General features: G+C 39.6%; 5 protein-coding genes across 5 annotated transcripts; 3 read left to right on the top strand and 2 right to left on the bottom strand.

Moving 5' to 3' along the window:
* Positions 1–147: 147 nt before the first annotated feature.
* LOC140762935 (6-phosphogluconate dehydrogenase, decarboxylating 1-like) lies at positions 148–3,176 on the top strand. The gene is made up of 2 exons (XM_073100921.1): positions 148–306; positions 1,566–3,176. The coding sequence occupies exon 2, from the start codon at positions 1,571–1,573 to the stop codon at positions 3,023–3,025; it is 1,455 nt and encodes a 484-aa protein (XP_072957022.1). The 5' UTR covers positions 148–306; positions 1,566–1,570; the 3' UTR covers positions 3,026–3,176.
* A 350-nt stretch (positions 3,177–3,526) lies between these two features.
* LOC140763794 (phosphomevalonate kinase, peroxisomal) lies at positions 3,527–8,242 on the bottom strand. Its single transcript, XM_073102145.1, has 10 exons — positions 8,110–8,242; positions 7,827–7,977; positions 7,430–7,531; positions 6,990–7,098; positions 6,803–6,855; positions 6,270–6,668; positions 5,323–5,424; positions 4,798–5,025; positions 4,284–4,406; positions 3,527–3,949 (listed from the first exon to the last, which is right to left on the bottom strand). Exons 1-10 carry the CDS (start codon positions 8,115–8,117, stop codon positions 3,683–3,685), a joined length of 1,542 nt encoding a protein of 513 aa, XP_072958246.1. The 5' UTR covers positions 8,118–8,242; the 3' UTR covers positions 3,527–3,682.
* A 2,213-nt stretch (positions 8,243–10,455) lies between these two features.
* LOC140762636 (AP2/ERF and B3 domain-containing transcription factor At1g50680-like) lies at positions 10,456–10,974 on the bottom strand. The gene has a single exon (XM_073100508.1). The coding sequence runs from the start codon at positions 10,972–10,974 to the stop codon at positions 10,456–10,458; it is 519 nt and encodes a 172-aa protein (XP_072956609.1).
* Positions 10,975–12,355: 1,381 nt separating this feature from the next.
* Positions 12,356–15,692, top strand: LOC140762698 (4-coumarate--CoA ligase 2-like). The gene is made up of 6 exons (XM_073100600.1): positions 12,356–13,793; positions 14,452–14,650; positions 14,761–14,906; positions 14,995–15,062; positions 15,172–15,274; positions 15,384–15,692. The coding sequence occupies exons 1-6, from the start codon at positions 12,759–12,761 to the stop codon at positions 15,495–15,497; spliced, it is 1,665 nt and encodes a 554-aa protein (XP_072956701.1). The 5' UTR covers positions 12,356–12,758; the 3' UTR covers positions 15,498–15,692.
* A 96-nt stretch (positions 15,693–15,788) lies between these two features.
* Positions 15,789–18,555, top strand: LOC140762699 (protein AE7-like). The gene is made up of 6 exons (XM_073100601.1): positions 15,789–16,010; positions 16,253–16,422; positions 16,591–16,695; positions 16,776–16,875; positions 18,131–18,176; positions 18,257–18,555. The coding sequence occupies exons 2-6, from the start codon at positions 16,298–16,300 to the stop codon at positions 18,355–18,357; spliced, it is 477 nt and encodes a 158-aa protein (XP_072956702.1). The 5' UTR covers positions 15,789–16,010; positions 16,253–16,297; the 3' UTR covers positions 18,358–18,555.
* Positions 18,556–18,690: the final 135 nt, after the last annotated feature.

The raw sequence follows: 18,690 nt of genomic DNA, 5'->3' as shown, positions 1-18,690 counted from the left end.
CCTTACCGTAGAAGAGGTGGAGTCGGATTTGAGAAGCTATACATGAACTAATCCGAGTTTTGGTGGCTTTGGTCAATAAATAACACGTGATTCGTAACACCTAATGGGTTATGGTCACGTGCGGTGACGAGACCTCGAGAGCCACCTACCCACCTCACCAATATGAAAAGAATCCTACCGTTTCTTCTTCTTTTTTATATAATTTATTTCAATTCTTCTTCTTCTTTCGTTATCTCTGAAAGGATTGTAAGGTAAACGAAGGAAAAGTTTTGGTATTTTTCCCCGGGAGGAGAAGAACACCTGAAGGTTTGTTTGTTTCGATGCTTTCTACTGATTGATTAGATCTATGATGTCTTCATTTTTATTAGTGTCTTTTTGGTTAAGAAAGCAATTTTAGTTTTGGATCTCCGTTGCGGATGATAAAAATGTTATCTTGTTTTGGATCCCCATCAATGGCCAATTTTGTTTACGGCTTAGATTTAGTCTTGAATCACAAGCTTTCACACTCTTTTTGCATTAGAATCTGATTATAAGATCCAAGCTTTTTGGATCTAGAAAATTCTGCTAGATCCTATGTTACTGATACGGAGATTTCGAAGATGTGGCTTTTAGGTGCTTGTCGAATTATCTGTGAAGAACATACGTTGATATTGAATTTTGTTTGTCGTATCTTGTTTTCACTGCTTGGAGAAAATCATTTGGAGCTCTGTCCTTCCCTAAGAATTCATTACTGTGTCTAGTTAGGTGTACTAGCCATCTTCTCCTCCAAATTAGGTATTTGTAAAAGAAACCACATCCTTTTGCTTTGACGAAGTTGGATGTTTATTTGGATTTCAGTGATTGTCTTCTAGACGATTAGTAATTACTGTACATTTTGTTTAGGAAGATATTAGATCTGTCCTTCTTGTGGGTTCATTTGCTTGCTTTTCTGATTGAGAAGCCCTAGTCTGATGTATTTCTCATGGATCTATAAACAAAGTTTTACGTGATGTCTTCTGTTGGCAAGGGACGCATCACATTACAGATCGTGTTTTGTTTTGTTTAGTTTGGATCACTAGTTAGATATAATCTTCTCTTTGATCTGAGCTACCTATTCTCATGTAAACTGGGAATTTAAATTCTGCACAAGACAACAGGGTATCTAAGATGAGTATGATAAATTGGAATGCTTTGACTCTTTTTTTCTCCCCGTGCAATGCTGATAAGCCTCTGATTTTCTGGTGTTTCCCTTTCTTCTTGTCCATCATCTTGATGTTCCATCTCCTTCCAATTATAAGGAAAACTGGAAAACTATTTGTGTCATGGAGAGAATAAACAATAAGTCATGAAAAATAACATTATGTGTCATTATATTGTCCATTCCAGCTGGAGTTCATTTTTCATATTGTATTTGACTATTCATCGATTGAGTTTGCCGAAGGTTTTCTGATAGATCACACTAAATTCTATTTTGTGAATCTTTTTCAGTAGCTCCATTTCCAATTATTTTTTAATCTTTGTTGTGGTAGATTTTAGTCATTATGTTCTCTTAAACCAATGTTCTTCGATCCAATGACCCTGGTCAGGTAAAATGGCTCTCACAAGAATTGGCCTTGCTGGACTTGCTGTCATGGGCCAAAACCTTGCCCTGAACATTGCTGAGAAAGGCTTTCCTATTTCTGTGTACAATCGAACCACATCCAAGGTTGATGAGACTGTTGAGCGCGCCAAACTTGAAGGAAACCTCCCTGTTTATGGTTTTCATGACCCTGCATCCTTTGTCGGCTCAATCCAAAAGCCTCGTGTCATCATTATGCTAGTGAAAGCTGGTGCACCTGTAGACCAAACCATAGCAACACTTTCTGCTCACATGGAGACTGGTGATTGTATAATTGATGGAGGTAATGAGTGGTATGAGAACACTGAGAGGCGAGAAAAAGCAATGGCAGAACTTGGTCTTCTTTATCTTGGGATGGGAGTCTCTGGTGGAGAGGAAGGTGCCCGACATGGACCTTCTATGATGCCTGGAGGCTCATATGAAGCCTACAAGAACATAGAAGACATCCTCCTCAAAGTGGCTGCCCAGGTTCCAGACAGTGGCCCCTGTGTTACATATATTGGTAAAGGAGGTTCAGGCAATTTTGTAAAGATGATCCATAATGGCATCGAGTATGGAGACATGCAGCTGATTGCTGAAGCTTATGATGTGCTGAAATCTGTAGGAAAGCTATCTAATGATGAGTTACAACAGGTTTTCTCTGAATGGAACAAAGGAGAGCTTCTTAGCTTTTTGATTGAGATCACTGCAGACATTTTTGGAATTAAGGACGATAAGGGTGAGGGTTACCTGGTGGACAAGGTCTTAGACAAGACCGGGATGAAAGGTACTGGTAAATGGACTGTTCAGCAAGCAGCTGAGTTATCAGTGGCTGCTCCAACAATCGCAGCATCTCTAGATTCGAGGTTCCTTAGTGGATTGAAAGACGAGAGAGTCCAAGCTGCCAAAGTTTTTCAGTCAAGCTCCTTTGGCGAGATCTTAGACAACCAACCTGTGGATAAGGCAAAGTTGATTGATGATGTAAGGCAAGCCCTTTATGCATCAAAGATTTGCAGCTATGCACAGGGCATGAACTTGATTAGAGCCAAAAGCATAGAGAAAGGTTGGGATCTCAAGTTAGGTGAGCTTGCAAGGATATGGAAGGGTGGATGCATTATCCGTGCGATCTTTCTTGATCGTATCAAGAAGGCTTACGATCGGAATCCAGAGCTGTCAAACCTTCTGGTGGACCCAGAATTTGCAAAGGAGATTCTGGAACGCCAAAAAGCTTGGCGTCGAGTTGTCTGCCTTGCTATTAACTATGGAGTAAGTACCCCAGGTATGTCTACTAGTCTGGCTTATTTTGACACCTACCGGAGAGAAAGGGTGCCTGCCAATCTTGTTCAAGCTCAGAGAGATTACTTCGGGGCGCATACTTACGAGAGGATCGACATGCCTGGATCCTTCCACACTGAATGGTTCAAGATTGCAAAACAATCCAAGATTTAAGGTTGTCAACACGGAGTGAGTTTTAGAAATCATTTGAGACGGAAGCAATGTATTTGGAACGAAATTTGTCTTAGATTGTACTCTCTTTTTATGAAATAATGTCTCAAACTGAAGCAGGCGTTCAATTTATAAAATAATGTCTCAAACCGAAGCAACTACTCATGATTTATGCATGACTTTTGAACAGTCAAAAGTTTACGTACCAATTCATAATTTCTCTTATTATTTTTTTTAATTCACTTCTTCGACTGAAGGTTTTGCATTTGGCACTGCACCAAAGGTAGAATGTCCAACTTTTTATTATGTTTATTCTATCAAATCAAAGATGGCCGTGTGCACGGCACTAGTAACGCTTTCGTTGCGAATCCGACGACTGATTTTAAACAAAAACCTAAGATAAAAATACCGAAGTTGTGAATACTACACGACGAAGAGTAAAGCGGTCATCCTTGCATCAAATATAACATTGTGATTTATACAACGGGCACTAAGAACTGTAACATTATACACAACCTTACGCTTTCTGCTGCTGTTTTTCTTTATTTTATTCAAGGTATTCAACGTTCAGTAATGCATGTTAACCACATTTTGCAATTGTAGCATGAATAACCCAAGCATAAACATAGGTTACTACAAATAAATTGAACGAGCTGGAAGCTAATTTATTTGGATCGAAGAAATGGCCGAGGAAACTTCATTTGCTCTCGGGTCACCGCTTTCTAGTGAAACACCATGAGGGTCCTCTCTGACCAAAAGGGGCAGCACACCAAGTGAGCTCCAAGCTTTAGCTACGGCAGTAGTTGCTTCACCCAAAATAATGGCAAAAACTGCATCAAAACCCCCTGCTCCAGGAACTCCTGCTAGCAATACTCCCTCCATGTTCATAGTGACATCCAATAGTTGAGTTTGCGACTCCGGTTCTATCTATAAAATTAGAATATATGGATGGTTTAGTGATGTTGCAGAGCCAGCTTAACAATTCAATTATAACTGCATCATATAAAAGCAACAATTTGTATCTGGGGATCAAAATGCAAATGAACGAAATTGCAACATATTGATGAAAAGACCATTCCGATTCTATATGGTAATTAGTATAAAACTTGAGTTCTTTGACCAATGATTTCTAAAACGAGTTATTCACTGAACACAAAGTACAAGAAGGAAGTACAAATGAAACTGGTTTAATCTGTAATAAACTTGAAAAATGGAACTAGTGCAAATTCTTCATCAAAGAATATTGAACAATATCACTTACTGGAACACCAGCTGCCTCACCCATTTGCCGCATATGGAACCTGATGTCAAGGAAAGCATCTCTTGCCTCTAACAATGACTTAACGATTGATTCTTGATATTGATCAGCAACTTGCTCCATCCACTGCGATAAAGATGCTTAGTATGTATAGTTAACCCAGGAAAGAAAGTAGAAGACTCCAGGTATAAATTGGAAAATATTTTAATCTTAGATAATATAAATTTAAATAGTTACATGTAACCTAAAGTTAAAGAGGAAGCCATATGGAATCTATTTAAAGCAGTAGTGGAAGTTTGAAAACCAGCGGAAATTGCCCTTGGTAGTGGTTTTTTTACATTATTATATCTAGTGTCTATTGTTAAATCCCCTGTCCATAAAGAATCCCAAAAGAAATGAATAGACTCTTGAGGGATATCTAATAAATTGATCAAGGGAAATATAGTTTCGGATTTTAAGGATTAATAAAATGATTCGGAGACTGCACAAGTTAAAATCTAATGCAATCACAAGTCACCTTTTCATATGCATGACCACTGCAGGTGCCTATGACATGTTTATATGCCTCCCAGTTATCTTCTGCATATTTACTTAATCTTTTAAGTAGTGCTTCAAGCATTGAATTAGCTTCACCAAGTCTTTTCCATGTCTCTAGGGATTTTTGAGGATCAGATTTTTGCCACTGCTTCACAGAGCCCACCATCGATGGAGTAGATGAACCTCCAGTACCAGGTTCCCCTAGTAACTGTCAAAAGAAAGTACAACCCAACAATGAGAAATCTACAACCAGCAATGGAGTTTGGGACATGCATGGCAGAATTAACAAGACAGCATATAAGAGATATTTGACTAACCAAATAAACTATAAAAGCAAATCCACAATAATTAGAGCCAAGCCAACATTTAGTACATTGCTTATTCTTACCAAGAGAGATGTTTGCAAGCATCTAAAATATCATAGAAATAGAATGATGTATATTCCTAATATACCAAATTAACTAAATTGTTAATACTTACTGTAATGAGAAGTTAACAAACTCACAAGGGTCAGCAGTGGAGGCAAAGAAAATTGAAGTTTCTCATGATCCCACTTCTCTTTAAGAATATCAAATGCTGCATCCTGAAAGCGCTTTCCAACCCTAACCTATAGAAACAAACAATTTCATAATTTTCACCAAAAATAGAAGGTTCTTGAGCTATGGTTTAGAAGCTAACAAAGTCATCCTTCTGTAAATGAGCTCATCATAAAATAATCCAAATCCAAGATTCTTGGTTTGCAAAACAGATATGGTAAATCATATTAGACACATCCTCTATCAAACGTACACAAGATGTTGATATCCATTCATTGTTCCAGATATAATCATTTTATGTTTGCATCAACGACTCAATTGTGGTGGAAAATCAATATAAGTAGATGCTTTCCAGTTGTATCTAGTTACAAGTCTATAACTCAGGATGAAATCGATGGGTATTACTGTCTGCAGCTTAGGGCATCAATAGATACTTCGTCAATGTACTTTGGCAAATCACAGACCTGAATGAGAGAATGCCAGCTACATGAATAAACGAAACTTATCAAGTTTTGCCGAGAAGAATATAAATGCCACTTAATCTTTAACCTAATTCAAATTCTTTTTAAAGAGTCGAGCAGTGTAGAAAAAAGCAATTTCTTTACCAAAGATAATTAGGCCTTGTTTGGTTTGAGGTTAAGCCCCGAATCAATTAATTAGATACAATAAAGATTAAAACATATATTTAATTACTGAACCAATTTAGGAGTTCTTGAACCAATTCGGTGGAGATCCTTAAACTCAAAGCAAACAAGACCTTAAGGAGTATATTTGAAATTAAGGGAGCACCCCCTTGGATATAATATTATACAAGCACCAAAATAATGCGTAGAAAAAGTAGAAAAGAGGCAACGCAAGAGATGGCATTATATCCATATAACATGTAATGGAAAGAGATGGCGCAAGAAGAAGAAACCTGAGCTGAAGAGAGAATTTCTGGAGAAAACCTAATGTAGCGTTGGCTGCCATAGACAGCAGAACTGACGTCGAAACCACTGCCAATCTTTCCTTGAGCTAAACAATGAGCACTTTGAGCAATAACATGTACCAAATCTAGATCAGCATCAGCTGCCTTACCATCAGATAAAACTTTTCCAGAAAATGGGAGATTAACAACTCCAAGGTACTGAAGTAGAGCTGCAACAACTGATGTGGTCATTGCAGCTGATGAGCCAAGTCCAGTTTTGGCGACTTCAGGTTTACATCTCTCTCCAGGCATCATTCCATTGGAGGCCTCCGAGTTAAAAGTGATTGAGGAAAAGGGTGGAAGAGAAGCCAATACATCAGAACTCAGAGGTAGCCCTCGTGCTTCAATCTGAAATTAAGATATGTAAAAAGATGCAGAAAATGCAATGACAGAAAGAAACCTTAGTGAGAAATGCTTAAGACAGATTATGAAGCATAGGGATATAGCACGAGCTACAACATTGAAGAAAGATAGTAAGATACCTGATTTCGATAAGAATAGAAATCATTGGAACCTAAGATTGTAATATCCAGACCTGCATGGTTAAATCATTCAAAACTTAGATGCAGGGTGATAGGATGAATATTACATTTAACAGGATCATAGTCAAAGGCATAGTCAGTATTGAGTGAATAGAGAAGAGAAAAGTAGCAAAAAAATTTATATTACCTTTCAAAAGTAGTTTATCTATTGCCTCTTTCTTCTCCTTGTCACTGAGAATTTCTTTAGAAGCTGCTACAGCATATTGCACTGCTTGTTCCACAAACGGGTTTGTTGACTCCCTGAAATCTTGAGACAATTAAAATGTCACAGGAACTATGCCACTTGATCTACTTGAAGAGCAGACAGGCTTCATGGCATCTCAGTACTCAACCAAACAAGGCATTGATATAATCTTAAATGCTAAAAAGGTTTAATTGCTTCTCATAACCACCTATGGGTTAATCCACCCTACCGCTAATTATTCAGATAACCATGAAGTCAAGACTTCAAGCTTTAGACTTTTTAGAGCTCAATTCTTCGTCAAATTAACTATAAACATAAAAGGGCAATATTTAAAGGATGTATAAACTAAAATAACATAATCTGTGTCATGTATATTAAAGAACTTGCCTTGATGAAGTGGGCTGGAGGCTTGAGTTCTTTAGTGACAGCTTGTAGGTGGATTGTCTAGAAAGTTGAGGGGATGATACTTTTACGTCTGCCCATGCCTAAAAGGAGAATCAATAAGTAAGGGAGCTAAGTCATCTAGAAGAAAAAAGGTCGCCTTTATAATATGCAATACCAGTACGCATAAGCATCTAACAAAGACAAAGATTATCATGTATCAATCAAGAATTTCTGATTCTAGTTTGCACAATATAGTTCATATTACATCAGTTGGCAACTTGGCATACATCTAGACACCTGCATAATGAGTAGTTTCTCCTATTTTCCCCTTAATTGCCAATCTATGGCATGTGAATTCGAGGTGAATCTACGGTAATATGAGAAAGAATCGCTCACCCAGGCCCAGCTCTCGGGCTTGATTTCTTCGTAGAGCGGCCTCACGATCGCATAAAAGCGCGCGGTTGTGCTGAGAACGATCCCCGCATTTGGTCGCTCCAAGATGAGGTACCCACCAGTGATCAGAACCTTCCCGGGAGCCGAAGCAACTCTGATCGAAAAAAACAAAAAAACAAAAAAGAAAGAAGAAACAAACAAGATGATTGCAAGCAATGGATTCTAAAAACAGATCAAAATCCAAATAAAAATAGCAGTAAAGTAAGAAATAAATTGAAGTACTCACACTTCCATTGCTCTTTCCCCACAGCTCAAAACCTTCTAACCAAATCTGGAGACTCAAGAAGAAGAAGAACCAAGAGCAAGAAAAATATCTCTATGGGCCTCAACTGAAAGCCCGACCCGTTAGTGACATGGATCCAGCCTAATAAGGTTATTGGGTCATTACCTGTTAAGCCCATTACATCAATTTGGTACACAGAGTAGATTATAGAATTCCTCCTTGACTTGAATAGTCAAGATAGATATATATATATATATATATGTCCCATGATTAGAGAGGTAACCAGCAACAAAATAATGTTAACTATATTTAAATTGAAAAAAAATAGTGTTTTATTATCGTAATCAAATAATAACACTATGTTACATCGGTCTAGTTAAAACAACCACCACCAAATATACGTCTCACGTGGTTTTTACATTATTTATTGATTGTAAAAAATATTTCTACACAATATACAACACAAAGACTAAATATTTTTATAAATAATACAATTGAAAAGAAGTCTAAAAATATCACATATCACACAAAGTCTCAGGATATATATATCCATACACCTCAACATAATAAATATTTACGTATAGGCTATAATTTATCTAACTTATTTTACAATAATACGATAAATAAAGAGGTTATAAACAAATCTTTATTAGCTTCTCCATGGACTCAAGGTCATCTATTAATCTCAAAATATTTCTATCAAAAATTGACGAGCATAAAGTCCAACAAATATACATTTTTTACAATCTAAAAGTAATATAAAGAAAGATGCCATACACACACATATATGTCAACATGATCACAATAATATGTATATGCAACATGCTCATATCTACAGCTCACATATATTAATACATAAAATAAAAGAATATATAATATGCATCATTCTAACTATCAACTAATTTATCTCCAGCTCACATAGAGTTATAGCAATATAACATTATTATATGCTTCTCCATGGCCGCCGGTCGTGGAGTTGGCCCACACTGTTGCCTAGGCTACGAGAGCCCAAAAATAAGATGCCATCGACTTCCCATTGTGGAGGAAACTTTCCAAATGGCCAAAGAGAGGAGAAACCAACGACGATGATTGGAAAAAGGCTCGAAAGCCAACTATAGGAGGTTACCATGTGTAGTCTCCACCGGGGGACGAGACAGCCCACAAAGGGCATCACTAGAAAAGGGAGGCGAGGGGAATTATTTGGGACAGGCTCGGGGAGGCACGAGACCATCGGCCGGCCAAATTTTTGGTGAAACTAAGAGGAGGAAGGTATCGGTGGAAAAGCAATAAATATTTAATTAAATTGAAAAAATCATACCCAATTGAAGAGGAGGCTTCGACTAGTCGATCGACGGAGTCAGCGTCCTTTGGCGATTCTCCGGCACGGTGAGAGTAGGAAGGGGATAAGGTGGCGATTGCGAGAGAGTATAGGGAGAAAAGAGAGGAGGGGGAGAAAGAGGGAAAGTGGGGCACGTTTTTTTTTTTTTTTTTTAATTCTCTGGTGATGGTTTAATTTAGTGTTACACTCTAAGCATGAGAAAAAAGAGAAAAGAGAGAGAGAGAAAAAAAAATTATCATCCTGTCTACTTCATATTACAACTTTGTACCTTCGAGTTTCCATTATAATACAAAGCACAAAATAAATACAGAGAATAAGAAAAATTAGAGGGAGAAAAACCAATTACCTAGTGTTGCTTTTGGATAAGAGGAAGAGGCAAATACAAACATTTATTCCAAAAAAATATTAAAATAAGTCGATGAAATAATGCTCAAATAATTCATGCATGTTCAAATTCCAATGATACAAGTTTAACAGAAACGCCATTAAATTTCCAAACAAACAGTGCAATAGGTGGATCACTTGTGTTGGGCTGCTGCATGTTAAACGTGAGCAGTATTCTCTTTTCAGTATTTTAATCCTTGGACTAGTAGGTTATTAACCTAAGAAAAGGAGAAGCTAACAGATCCTACTACTTAACGGGAGCAACTAACACTAATCAACTTTTCCTCTGTCACTTATCTTCATTTGATTTGCCAGCTCACGTATAAATCCGAAGTTAGAACAGCGATTAATTAATCATGACACAATGCCATGCATCAAATGAAGGAAACAAACAAAATGGCACGAATCAAAGTATGGGACGGATTCGTGCGATGGAATATTTGGCGAACATATATTCATATATATATATATATATGCCTTTCTCAATCGAAAGTTATGAGGTCACATGCAACAACATGCACCCAGAATAGTACATATAAATACATACATATAAATATATATAGATATCTATATATATATATATAGATCTTTCATCTACAAATCTTATATCTACGTACGTAGATAGATTAGCCAATGACAACACCAAACAACTTAACCTCCTCCTTCTCCTGCCCTCCCTCCTCCACCATTCTAGCCATCACCTCCTCCTTCTTGACGCTGCGCCGCCTCAGGACGTCGACCAAGTAGTACTGCCTCCTTCCGACACCCTCCATCTCCTCGAACTGGTAGAATCTAACTACGTCCTTGGCCTGCAAGCCTTTCTCCTTGACGAACTTATTCCACCCCTTGGTGAAGACGTAGCTCTGGCTGCTCTTCCAGTAGCAACACCGGAAGCTCCACGCGCGGCCGTCTCGGTCCCTGATCTCGACCAAGAACTCCCTCGACGCGGCGGCCGCCACCTTCGGAAAGTACCGCATCGCGTGCCGCTTCGGTATCACCAGCCTGTTGAGCTTCCCGACGTCGCTGGGCGTCAATTCCTTGTTGAACATCTCGCGGCAGGCGATGCCGTCGCGCATCGACGAAGGGAAGAACCCAGAAGCCTGCTTCTCTCTCTTCAGTGGAAAGAGAGCAAGATTACAAGCCATGCATTCATGAAGAGGAGATCTACCAAGGATATGGATAGGCACAGCGATAGTTCCGAGAGAAGATATAAAATAGGGTAATCCGTTTGAGAAGTAGGTATCGGAGATGGCTATTTCGGGAAGAAGGTGGTGGCTGTGTCACAAATGGCGGGGTTTAGTTAGGACCGGGGAGCACAGACTCTGAAACCCGTGGATGCATGCATTTCCTGCATCCGCGATACTTGGCAGCTAGTTATTGGTTCAAAAACATGAACGCAGGAAATTCAAGCAATCGGAGTTTGCAGATGATTTGTTCCTCTCAGGTCTCCTGGAGTCGATAACAGGATTAGCTGCACGGGAACGGAATAGATCATATATATGGTAAACTAATTCATTCATTTTCCTGGGTCAGTTTCGTCCACCCTGGACGACCGAGATAGATTCAGTTCCAACATTCTTATACTTTACCAAGCCTCCTTTAAAAGGAGTTAGGAGTTCATTTACTAGTAGTAGCTAGTTTGGAGTCTTAGCCCAATCTAAATTTAACCAGCAGCTTCAATTAATTAATGTCTCGATTCCGAACCTGATCCATATGTTATTTGTTGGATACCATCCGTAATATGCCACGTCCATGCATGGCGGAAACTTAAACAGCTAACACGTGAGATCGGTTGCCCGAGTTAAAGGATTGGCCTCCACTATTTGCCATGGTAATGATTTGTACCACGTCTGCATAGCCTTAGCTGGTGGACTACTGTGACGATAGTGATCTGGCAGCCAAATTTAATGGCGGTAACTAAAGAGATGTATACAACTGAATAGGTCAGGGTAAGAATCTTCTGAAGAGTTTTATTTTTTTTTTAATTTTTTTACCCGTAACCAAAATTATCCGACAGTTTAAAAGTAAGAAAAAAAAGAAAAATCTTTGTTGTAACTGTTTCACCAGCCAAGTGTCCTGAAAAAAATATCTACATGTTCTTCAGTTTGAAAAAGAGATATATATATATATATATATATATATATATATATATATATATATATATATATATATATATATATGAGCGACATAGATGGAGAGACTTTCTTTTGTTCGTCCCTAGTTATTTTCTCAATGGTTGAAGGAAGAACAAGAGTTAGGTGGGCGTAGTTGCCGAGAAATGTGGGAAGAGGCAGAGGAAGGAAATTACAAAAAAAAATGGGAGGTTTTATTGAAGGTGAGGTGGGTGTATGCTCTTTTCCACGCCCCTCTTTTTTTCCTAGCTAACTCCCCCTTCCCCCACAAGAAAGTCTTATCACACTCACATCCCCCTACCTAACCCCCCCCTCTCTCCCCTCTATATTTATGCTACTCTCCTCTTCCCCTCTCCTCCTCAGTATTCCTCTCTACCTACTCTCGCTCGCTCTCTCTCTCTCTCTCTCTCTCTCTCTCTCTCTCTCTCTCTCTCTCTCTCTCTCTCTCTATCTCTCTCGAGATTTGATCTTCTAATTACTCCATTGGGCCGCTAAATTTACCTTAAATACTGTTGGTGCCTTTTTCGAGGTACAGGACTTGTCTTGAATTTGCTTTCTCGGTAGCCCTTTTTTGTCCCAAAATTTATATATTCATCACGAGCTCACCTATCCTTCTCCATTGGTATTGTTTATCTCAGCTTGCTCATATCAAAGTCCATTATAGGGATCGAAGCAAAGGTCTCGTCTTTTGCCTTCCCTCTGCCTTAAATATTCCATTTTGCGTCTTCTCCACCGTATACTCTGTTTTGTTTCTTCTTTGTTCCTCTCCCTCCCTCTCTCTCTAAGAATCTTTAACCATGATCACTATTGCTGCCCCTGAAGCCCAATCCCAAATCCCAACCCAAATCCATGAAGCGCCACCGTCGGTGGAGACCATCTTCCGTTCCAAACTCCCTGATATTCCCCTAGCGAACCACCTCCCTCTCCACACCTACTGCTTTCAGAACATGTCCCAATACGCCGACTCCCCCTGCCTCATCTCATCCGCCACGGACAAAATCTATACCTTCTCGGAGACCCACCTCCTCTGCCGCAAGACTGCAGCTTTCCTCTCCAATCTCGGCATCGGCCATGGCGACTGCGTCATGCTCCTCCTGCACAACTGCCCCGAGTACGTCTTTACCTTCATGGGAGCCTCCTTCCTCGGGGCCATGACCACTGCGGCCAACCCTTTCTGCACCCCCGCTGAAATCCAGAAGCAATTCAAGGCCTCCGGCGCCAAGGTGGCCATAACCGTCTCCCCCTACGTCGGTAAGCTCGCGAAATTATCCGAAGGATTCAAGGTAGTCACCATCGACGACCCACCGGAGGGCTGCATCAGCTTCTGGGAAATGTCGGCAGCCGACGAGACCTCGATCCCCGACATCACCATCGATCCCAATGATCCAGTAGCCCTCCCATTCTCCTCCGGGACTACCGGATTGCCCAAAGGTGTGATCTTGACGCATAAGAGCTTGATTTCGAGCATCGCCCAGCAAGTGGACGGCGAAAACCCCAACCTTTACTTGAACAAGGAGGACGTGGTGCTCTGCGTTCTTCCGCTATTCCATATCTTCTCCCTCAATTCCGTGTTGCTTTGCTCGCTGAGAGCTGGGTCGGCTGTGATGATCATGCCCAAGTTTGAGATCGTGGCGATGCTGACGGCGATCGAGAAGTACAAGGTGACGGTGGCGGCGGTGGTACCGCCGCTGGTGCTGGCCCTCGCGAAGAATCCAGTGGTGGAGAAGTACGACTTGGGCTCTATAAGGATAGTCTTATCCGGCGCGGCGCCGCTCGGGAAGGAGCTCGAGGAGGCGCTTAAGAATAGAGTTCCGCAAGCCGTCTTTGGACAGGTGACAACTCTCTCTCTCTCTCTCTCTCTATCTCTCTCTCTCTCTCTAGAGTAAATTTCACAAAAAGACTCTGATAATACCAAAAGATGCTTTAAAAATTACGTATAAGTTCAATTTACGATCTTTCCAAGTACCAATTTGACTGTAGTAAAAAAAAATGGTAGCTCCGTATGGTCGCCCCCACATTATTTTTGGCGCTAGCTGTGAGACTTCCCAGGCCATTGGATTGAGCACTCCAGATCATTTCAAAAGGCAAATATTCATCTACTAGTTAGTTAGTAAAGCCAATTATTGATATACTATGCAACTTAGTCCAACCACATGAGAGGAATAGATGCAGACAAAATGAGTAGTTTGCGAGATGCCTCTCATGTGGAGCAGCTTTGCATAAAATCATTTTGATCACCACTTATATTATTTTTAATTTGTCTGTCGTACTTGGGGTGCCATAAGATGACCTGCCACATAGTATCAATAGACCTACCCCCCCAATTACAATTTACAAAGATATATCCAGTGCCAGTGGCATTACCAACCAATCTCCTTGTTTGACCCAACAAACATGGATAAAAAGTAAATTAACATTTACCGGTTTTATTAAAATTAAAAAAAAAAAACTAGCAAATAAAATTAATTTTATTTTATCTTTTATTTTTAGGGTTATGGAATGACGGAGGCCGGGCCAGTGCTTTCGATGTGCCCAGCCTTTGCGAAACAGCCCAGCCCAGCCAAGTCCGGCTCGTGCGGCACCGTCGTCCGCAACGCTGAGCTCAAAGTCATCGATCCCGAGACGGGCTGCACCCTCGGCCGGAATCTTCCCGGCGAGATATGCATCCGTGGGCCTCAGATCATGAAAGGTACTGCTACCTCGGCCCATCAAAGGCCTACTATATACATATATATATATATATAGTAATTTATATATTTATTTCTGAGCGACTAATTTAAATAAATGAAAAACATACAGGGTATCTCAATGATCCAGAAGCCACGTCAGCGACTATCGACGTGGAGGGTTGGCTGCACACTGGAGACATTGGGTACGTGGACGACAACGAGGAGGTGTTCATAGTGGACCGTGTGAAGGAGCTTATCAAGTTCAAGGGTTTTCAGGTAAACCATCAAAATCACAATATCTACCCACTTTCTAAAAAGCACCTCAAGAAATTTAGAATTTAATCCCCCAACTGATGGAATGCAGGTTCCACCTGCCGAGCTCGAAGCTCTACTCATTGCCCATTCTTCCATCGCCGACGCCGCCGTCGTCCCGTAAGCTCTCACAGCTACTCTTAATATCACGCTATATATATGTATATATATTTATATAATGCTAACTTTTTGGGTCTAACTGCTAAATATTATATGGATGTGATGACAGGCAAAAAGATGAAGAGGCTGGTGAAGTTCCAGTCGCATTTGTCATAAGAGCTAAAGACTCGGATATTACTGAAGAAGCCATTAAAGATTTCATAGCTAAGCAGGTGAAGTTTAATCTATATATATATATATATATATATATATATATATATATATATATATATACTTTAAGATTCATCCTTCTCAGGGTTTTAACTTTTCTTTTGATTCCAGGTGGTGTTCTACAAGAGGCTGCACAAGGTCTACTTCGTCCATTCCATCCCAAAATCTCCTGCGGGAAAGATACTGAGGAAAGAGTTGAGAGCCAAACTGGCCTCTGCTTCCTAAAAAAGCTTTTTAATTCCCGGCCACTTTGTTGCTTCCAAATTCCAGTGTTGTTCTTAATTTGTAACGCCTACTCGGAGATGGATGTACTCGCCTTTTTTTTTTCCTCCCAATTTACTCGCGAAGAAGAAAGAAGTGTTATGATTGAATAAATAATTCAAGGTTATATCTATGTATTAGATGACCACTTTTTCTTAATTTGTGTTGCCCATTAATTGTCATAATGATCTCTATTAATCCTCCATCCGTCTTCTCTTTATGAGAGTACTTTTGTCATTGTGCATTAAAATCGGGATCGGGCTTGGAATCCACACGAGGGGCGGATCCGAACCCGAACCCGAACCCGAACAAAGAACCCGAATCCATCATCTTCGTGCCTACAAAAGCGGCACCAAAGTCCAAAGACGCTTCCTTCGGCAAGCCGCGACTTTTTTTTTTTATGTTCATCGTTCTCGTACTTTGCCTTCAAGAAGCTATTCTTATTCTTCTCTCGCTCGCCCCATCTTGGTTTCAGAGGTTCCTCTCCGATCTCTTACTCTTTCTTTTAAATCTCTTTTCCGTTATTGTGGCAAAATAATATGAGACTTCGGGTTGAAATCGGTGTTCCGCGACTTACATCGTTCCTTATCTGGGCGGGCGCTGTTTGACTTTGGATTCTGATGCTTATTTTGTCTCTTTTCATTCAAGAAGGGAATGTATTTAGGCTATGATTGTGTTCTACTTCTGAATTCTTCCGTTTGGTTATTCATGGTCTGCAGGAATTTACCTCACGATTCTTGTAAGTACTCTCTTCGGTCAAAAAGATGGTTGTGGGGTTGATAAATGCTAATCCTGTTGTACATGAGAAAAAGGAGAGACGTATTCGTAATGCGCCGGAAATTATAGATGAAAAAGCTGAAGAGACCATAGATCAGCAAGAAATTTTTGATATCCTTCTGTTATAGATGTTTCGTTTCTTTCCATCTCTTTGTTTATTTTGTTTTGTTCTTTCTCTGAACAAGATTTTTCTTAAATCATAGTAACTGTTCTAAACTCTAAATCTATAGATCGTCTTGAAATTTCTATACAATTCTTTGATTCCTTAATTTTGCACAAAGCATATCAGAGATATAAAGGATCCTGAACATCCATATTCATTGGAAGAATTGAATGTGGTCAGCGAAGACTTGATTGAAGTCGACGAAAGGCGATGTCATGTTAGGTAATGTCGCATTTGGATAAGTTGCAATGGTACTTCTGTGACTTCTTGACAAAGTTCTTTGAGTTTTTGTTTTGATTCAGGGTCACGTTTACTCCGACAGTGGAGCACTGCAGTATGGCAACTGTTATTGGGCTCTGCATACGTGTAAAGCTTATGCGTAGTCTTCCATCTCGTTACAAGGTATGCTGTCCAGTAGTTGGTGTTCATAAATTGAATTTAGTTCAAATTGTAGATAACCCTACAAAGCATTATTCTGCAATTTATGTGGCATTGAAAGAGATTTTCTGTATTGGTTACTAAAAACTCTGATCGTTTGGTTATTTTTTTTATGTGTTCCACATGTATTGGTTACAAGGTATGATTGGTTAGTGTTCATTTATTTACTAAAAACTTTGCTATGATGTTTAAATGTGATGTTCCACAGTTCCACTACAACAGTACATGGTGTGACCCTGTTATGTCTTTTGCTATACGGCCATAATATGGGCATTAGTATCAGATTTATGGATTTGATCCTTCCTATTGATGTTCATATTTTTCAGGAGATCCAAGGTCTCACAGACAGTGAATAGAAAGTAAGGACAAAATTCGTGCTACAAGCCTACAATTTAATTTATAGATTTAAGATGTCACTTTTAGTTGGCATAGGCAACAACTAGCAAGAGTGAAAGGAAATAGAGTATATATGCATGTAAAATGAAGTTGTCTTATTGTGAAACAATCCATTACAACAACTGGTGGTGATACCACAAACCTTAATAAGTTTCAATTACGTGCTCATGAGATTAAGTTAATGGTTCTGAAATTTGGAGTGCAGTTTTAGGCTTGCAACTCTAACCAATTGGAAGATGAGATGTCAGTGCAGAAGTCGGTGACGTGGACCTTGTGGTGCACCTCTTGACTTTGTTTTTATTGATGCTGTCAAAACCAGATATATTATCAGAAGTTTCACCGTTGGTGTAATAGGCTGTGACTTCTATTTCCTGATCAAATCAAAACTAACAGAGTTCTTTCTCACCTTAACCATCATTTCCATGATACTCTCTCTTCTAGGACTACTCGTACCATGTCTATACGAATTTTTATATGACCCACTGTTGTGTTCCAGGTCCTGTCCATTGTCTATTTTGCTCTGGCTAGGAAATTGGCTCCGAACATATAGAGGGTTGGTGTCATCTTAACAGGATCTTATAAATCTGTCAGTTCTGAAGGGTTCTTATCTTTGGAATGTGCTCTAGCCAACCCCATATTATTGGGAAATGACTTGAGCGACAAGAAGTACAATGATAACGATGATGATAGTCTGTTTCAGTGATGATAGTTTGTCCAATTTTAATATCATTTTTACTGCTACTGGATACAACTCTTGCTTCAACATAGATTCATTTACCAGTTTCTGCAATCTGCTTTGTTATGATCTTTGCATTTTGTCTAGGTCGACATCAGGGTGGCACCTGGGACACATTCCACTGAAGCATCTGGTACTGTATTTTAGCCTTTCAATTACCGTGATGATAATCTAATCCTTCTTATCTGCTTAATTTATTCTCCACTCTTGCAGTAAATAAGCAATTAAATGACAAGGAACGAGTTGCAGCAGCGTTGGAAAACCCTAGCCTGTTAGAAATAGTGGACGAATGCTTATCACCCATCTATTACTGACGCTTGGATTTACTCTCCTACAAAAGCAAATGAATGGTCGTTGCGGAAAAGATCAAATGATAGATGGCCTTCCACCACGTCAGTGGAAGTGCAAATTTGTATACGAGTAATTTTATCCATAGCTTAATTCCCGGATCTGGGAAATTGTCAATTATTACGCAGGAGATGCAACAATTAATAAGGTGCTAGATTGAAATATTTCTGAGCATTAAGCAAGTAAAGAAGTGTGAGGAAAATAATTATGTACTTTCAGGTAACGAGGTTAAGCATTAAGCAAGGCTCTTTACCTTGTTAGGACTTAGCTCAAGTCTCAACCACGGGGTGATGAACACG

The sequence above is a fragment of the Typha angustifolia genome, chromosome 7 (assembly GCF_048772165.1).
Source record: "Typha angustifolia cultivar Huaian chromosome 7, ASM4877216v1, whole genome shotgun sequence".
Lineage (NCBI taxonomy): Eukaryota > Viridiplantae > Streptophyta > Magnoliopsida > Poales > Typhaceae > Typha > Typha angustifolia.
The sequence above is the reverse complement of the archived record's forward strand: the minus strand, read 5'-3'. Positions and strand labels throughout refer to the sequence as shown.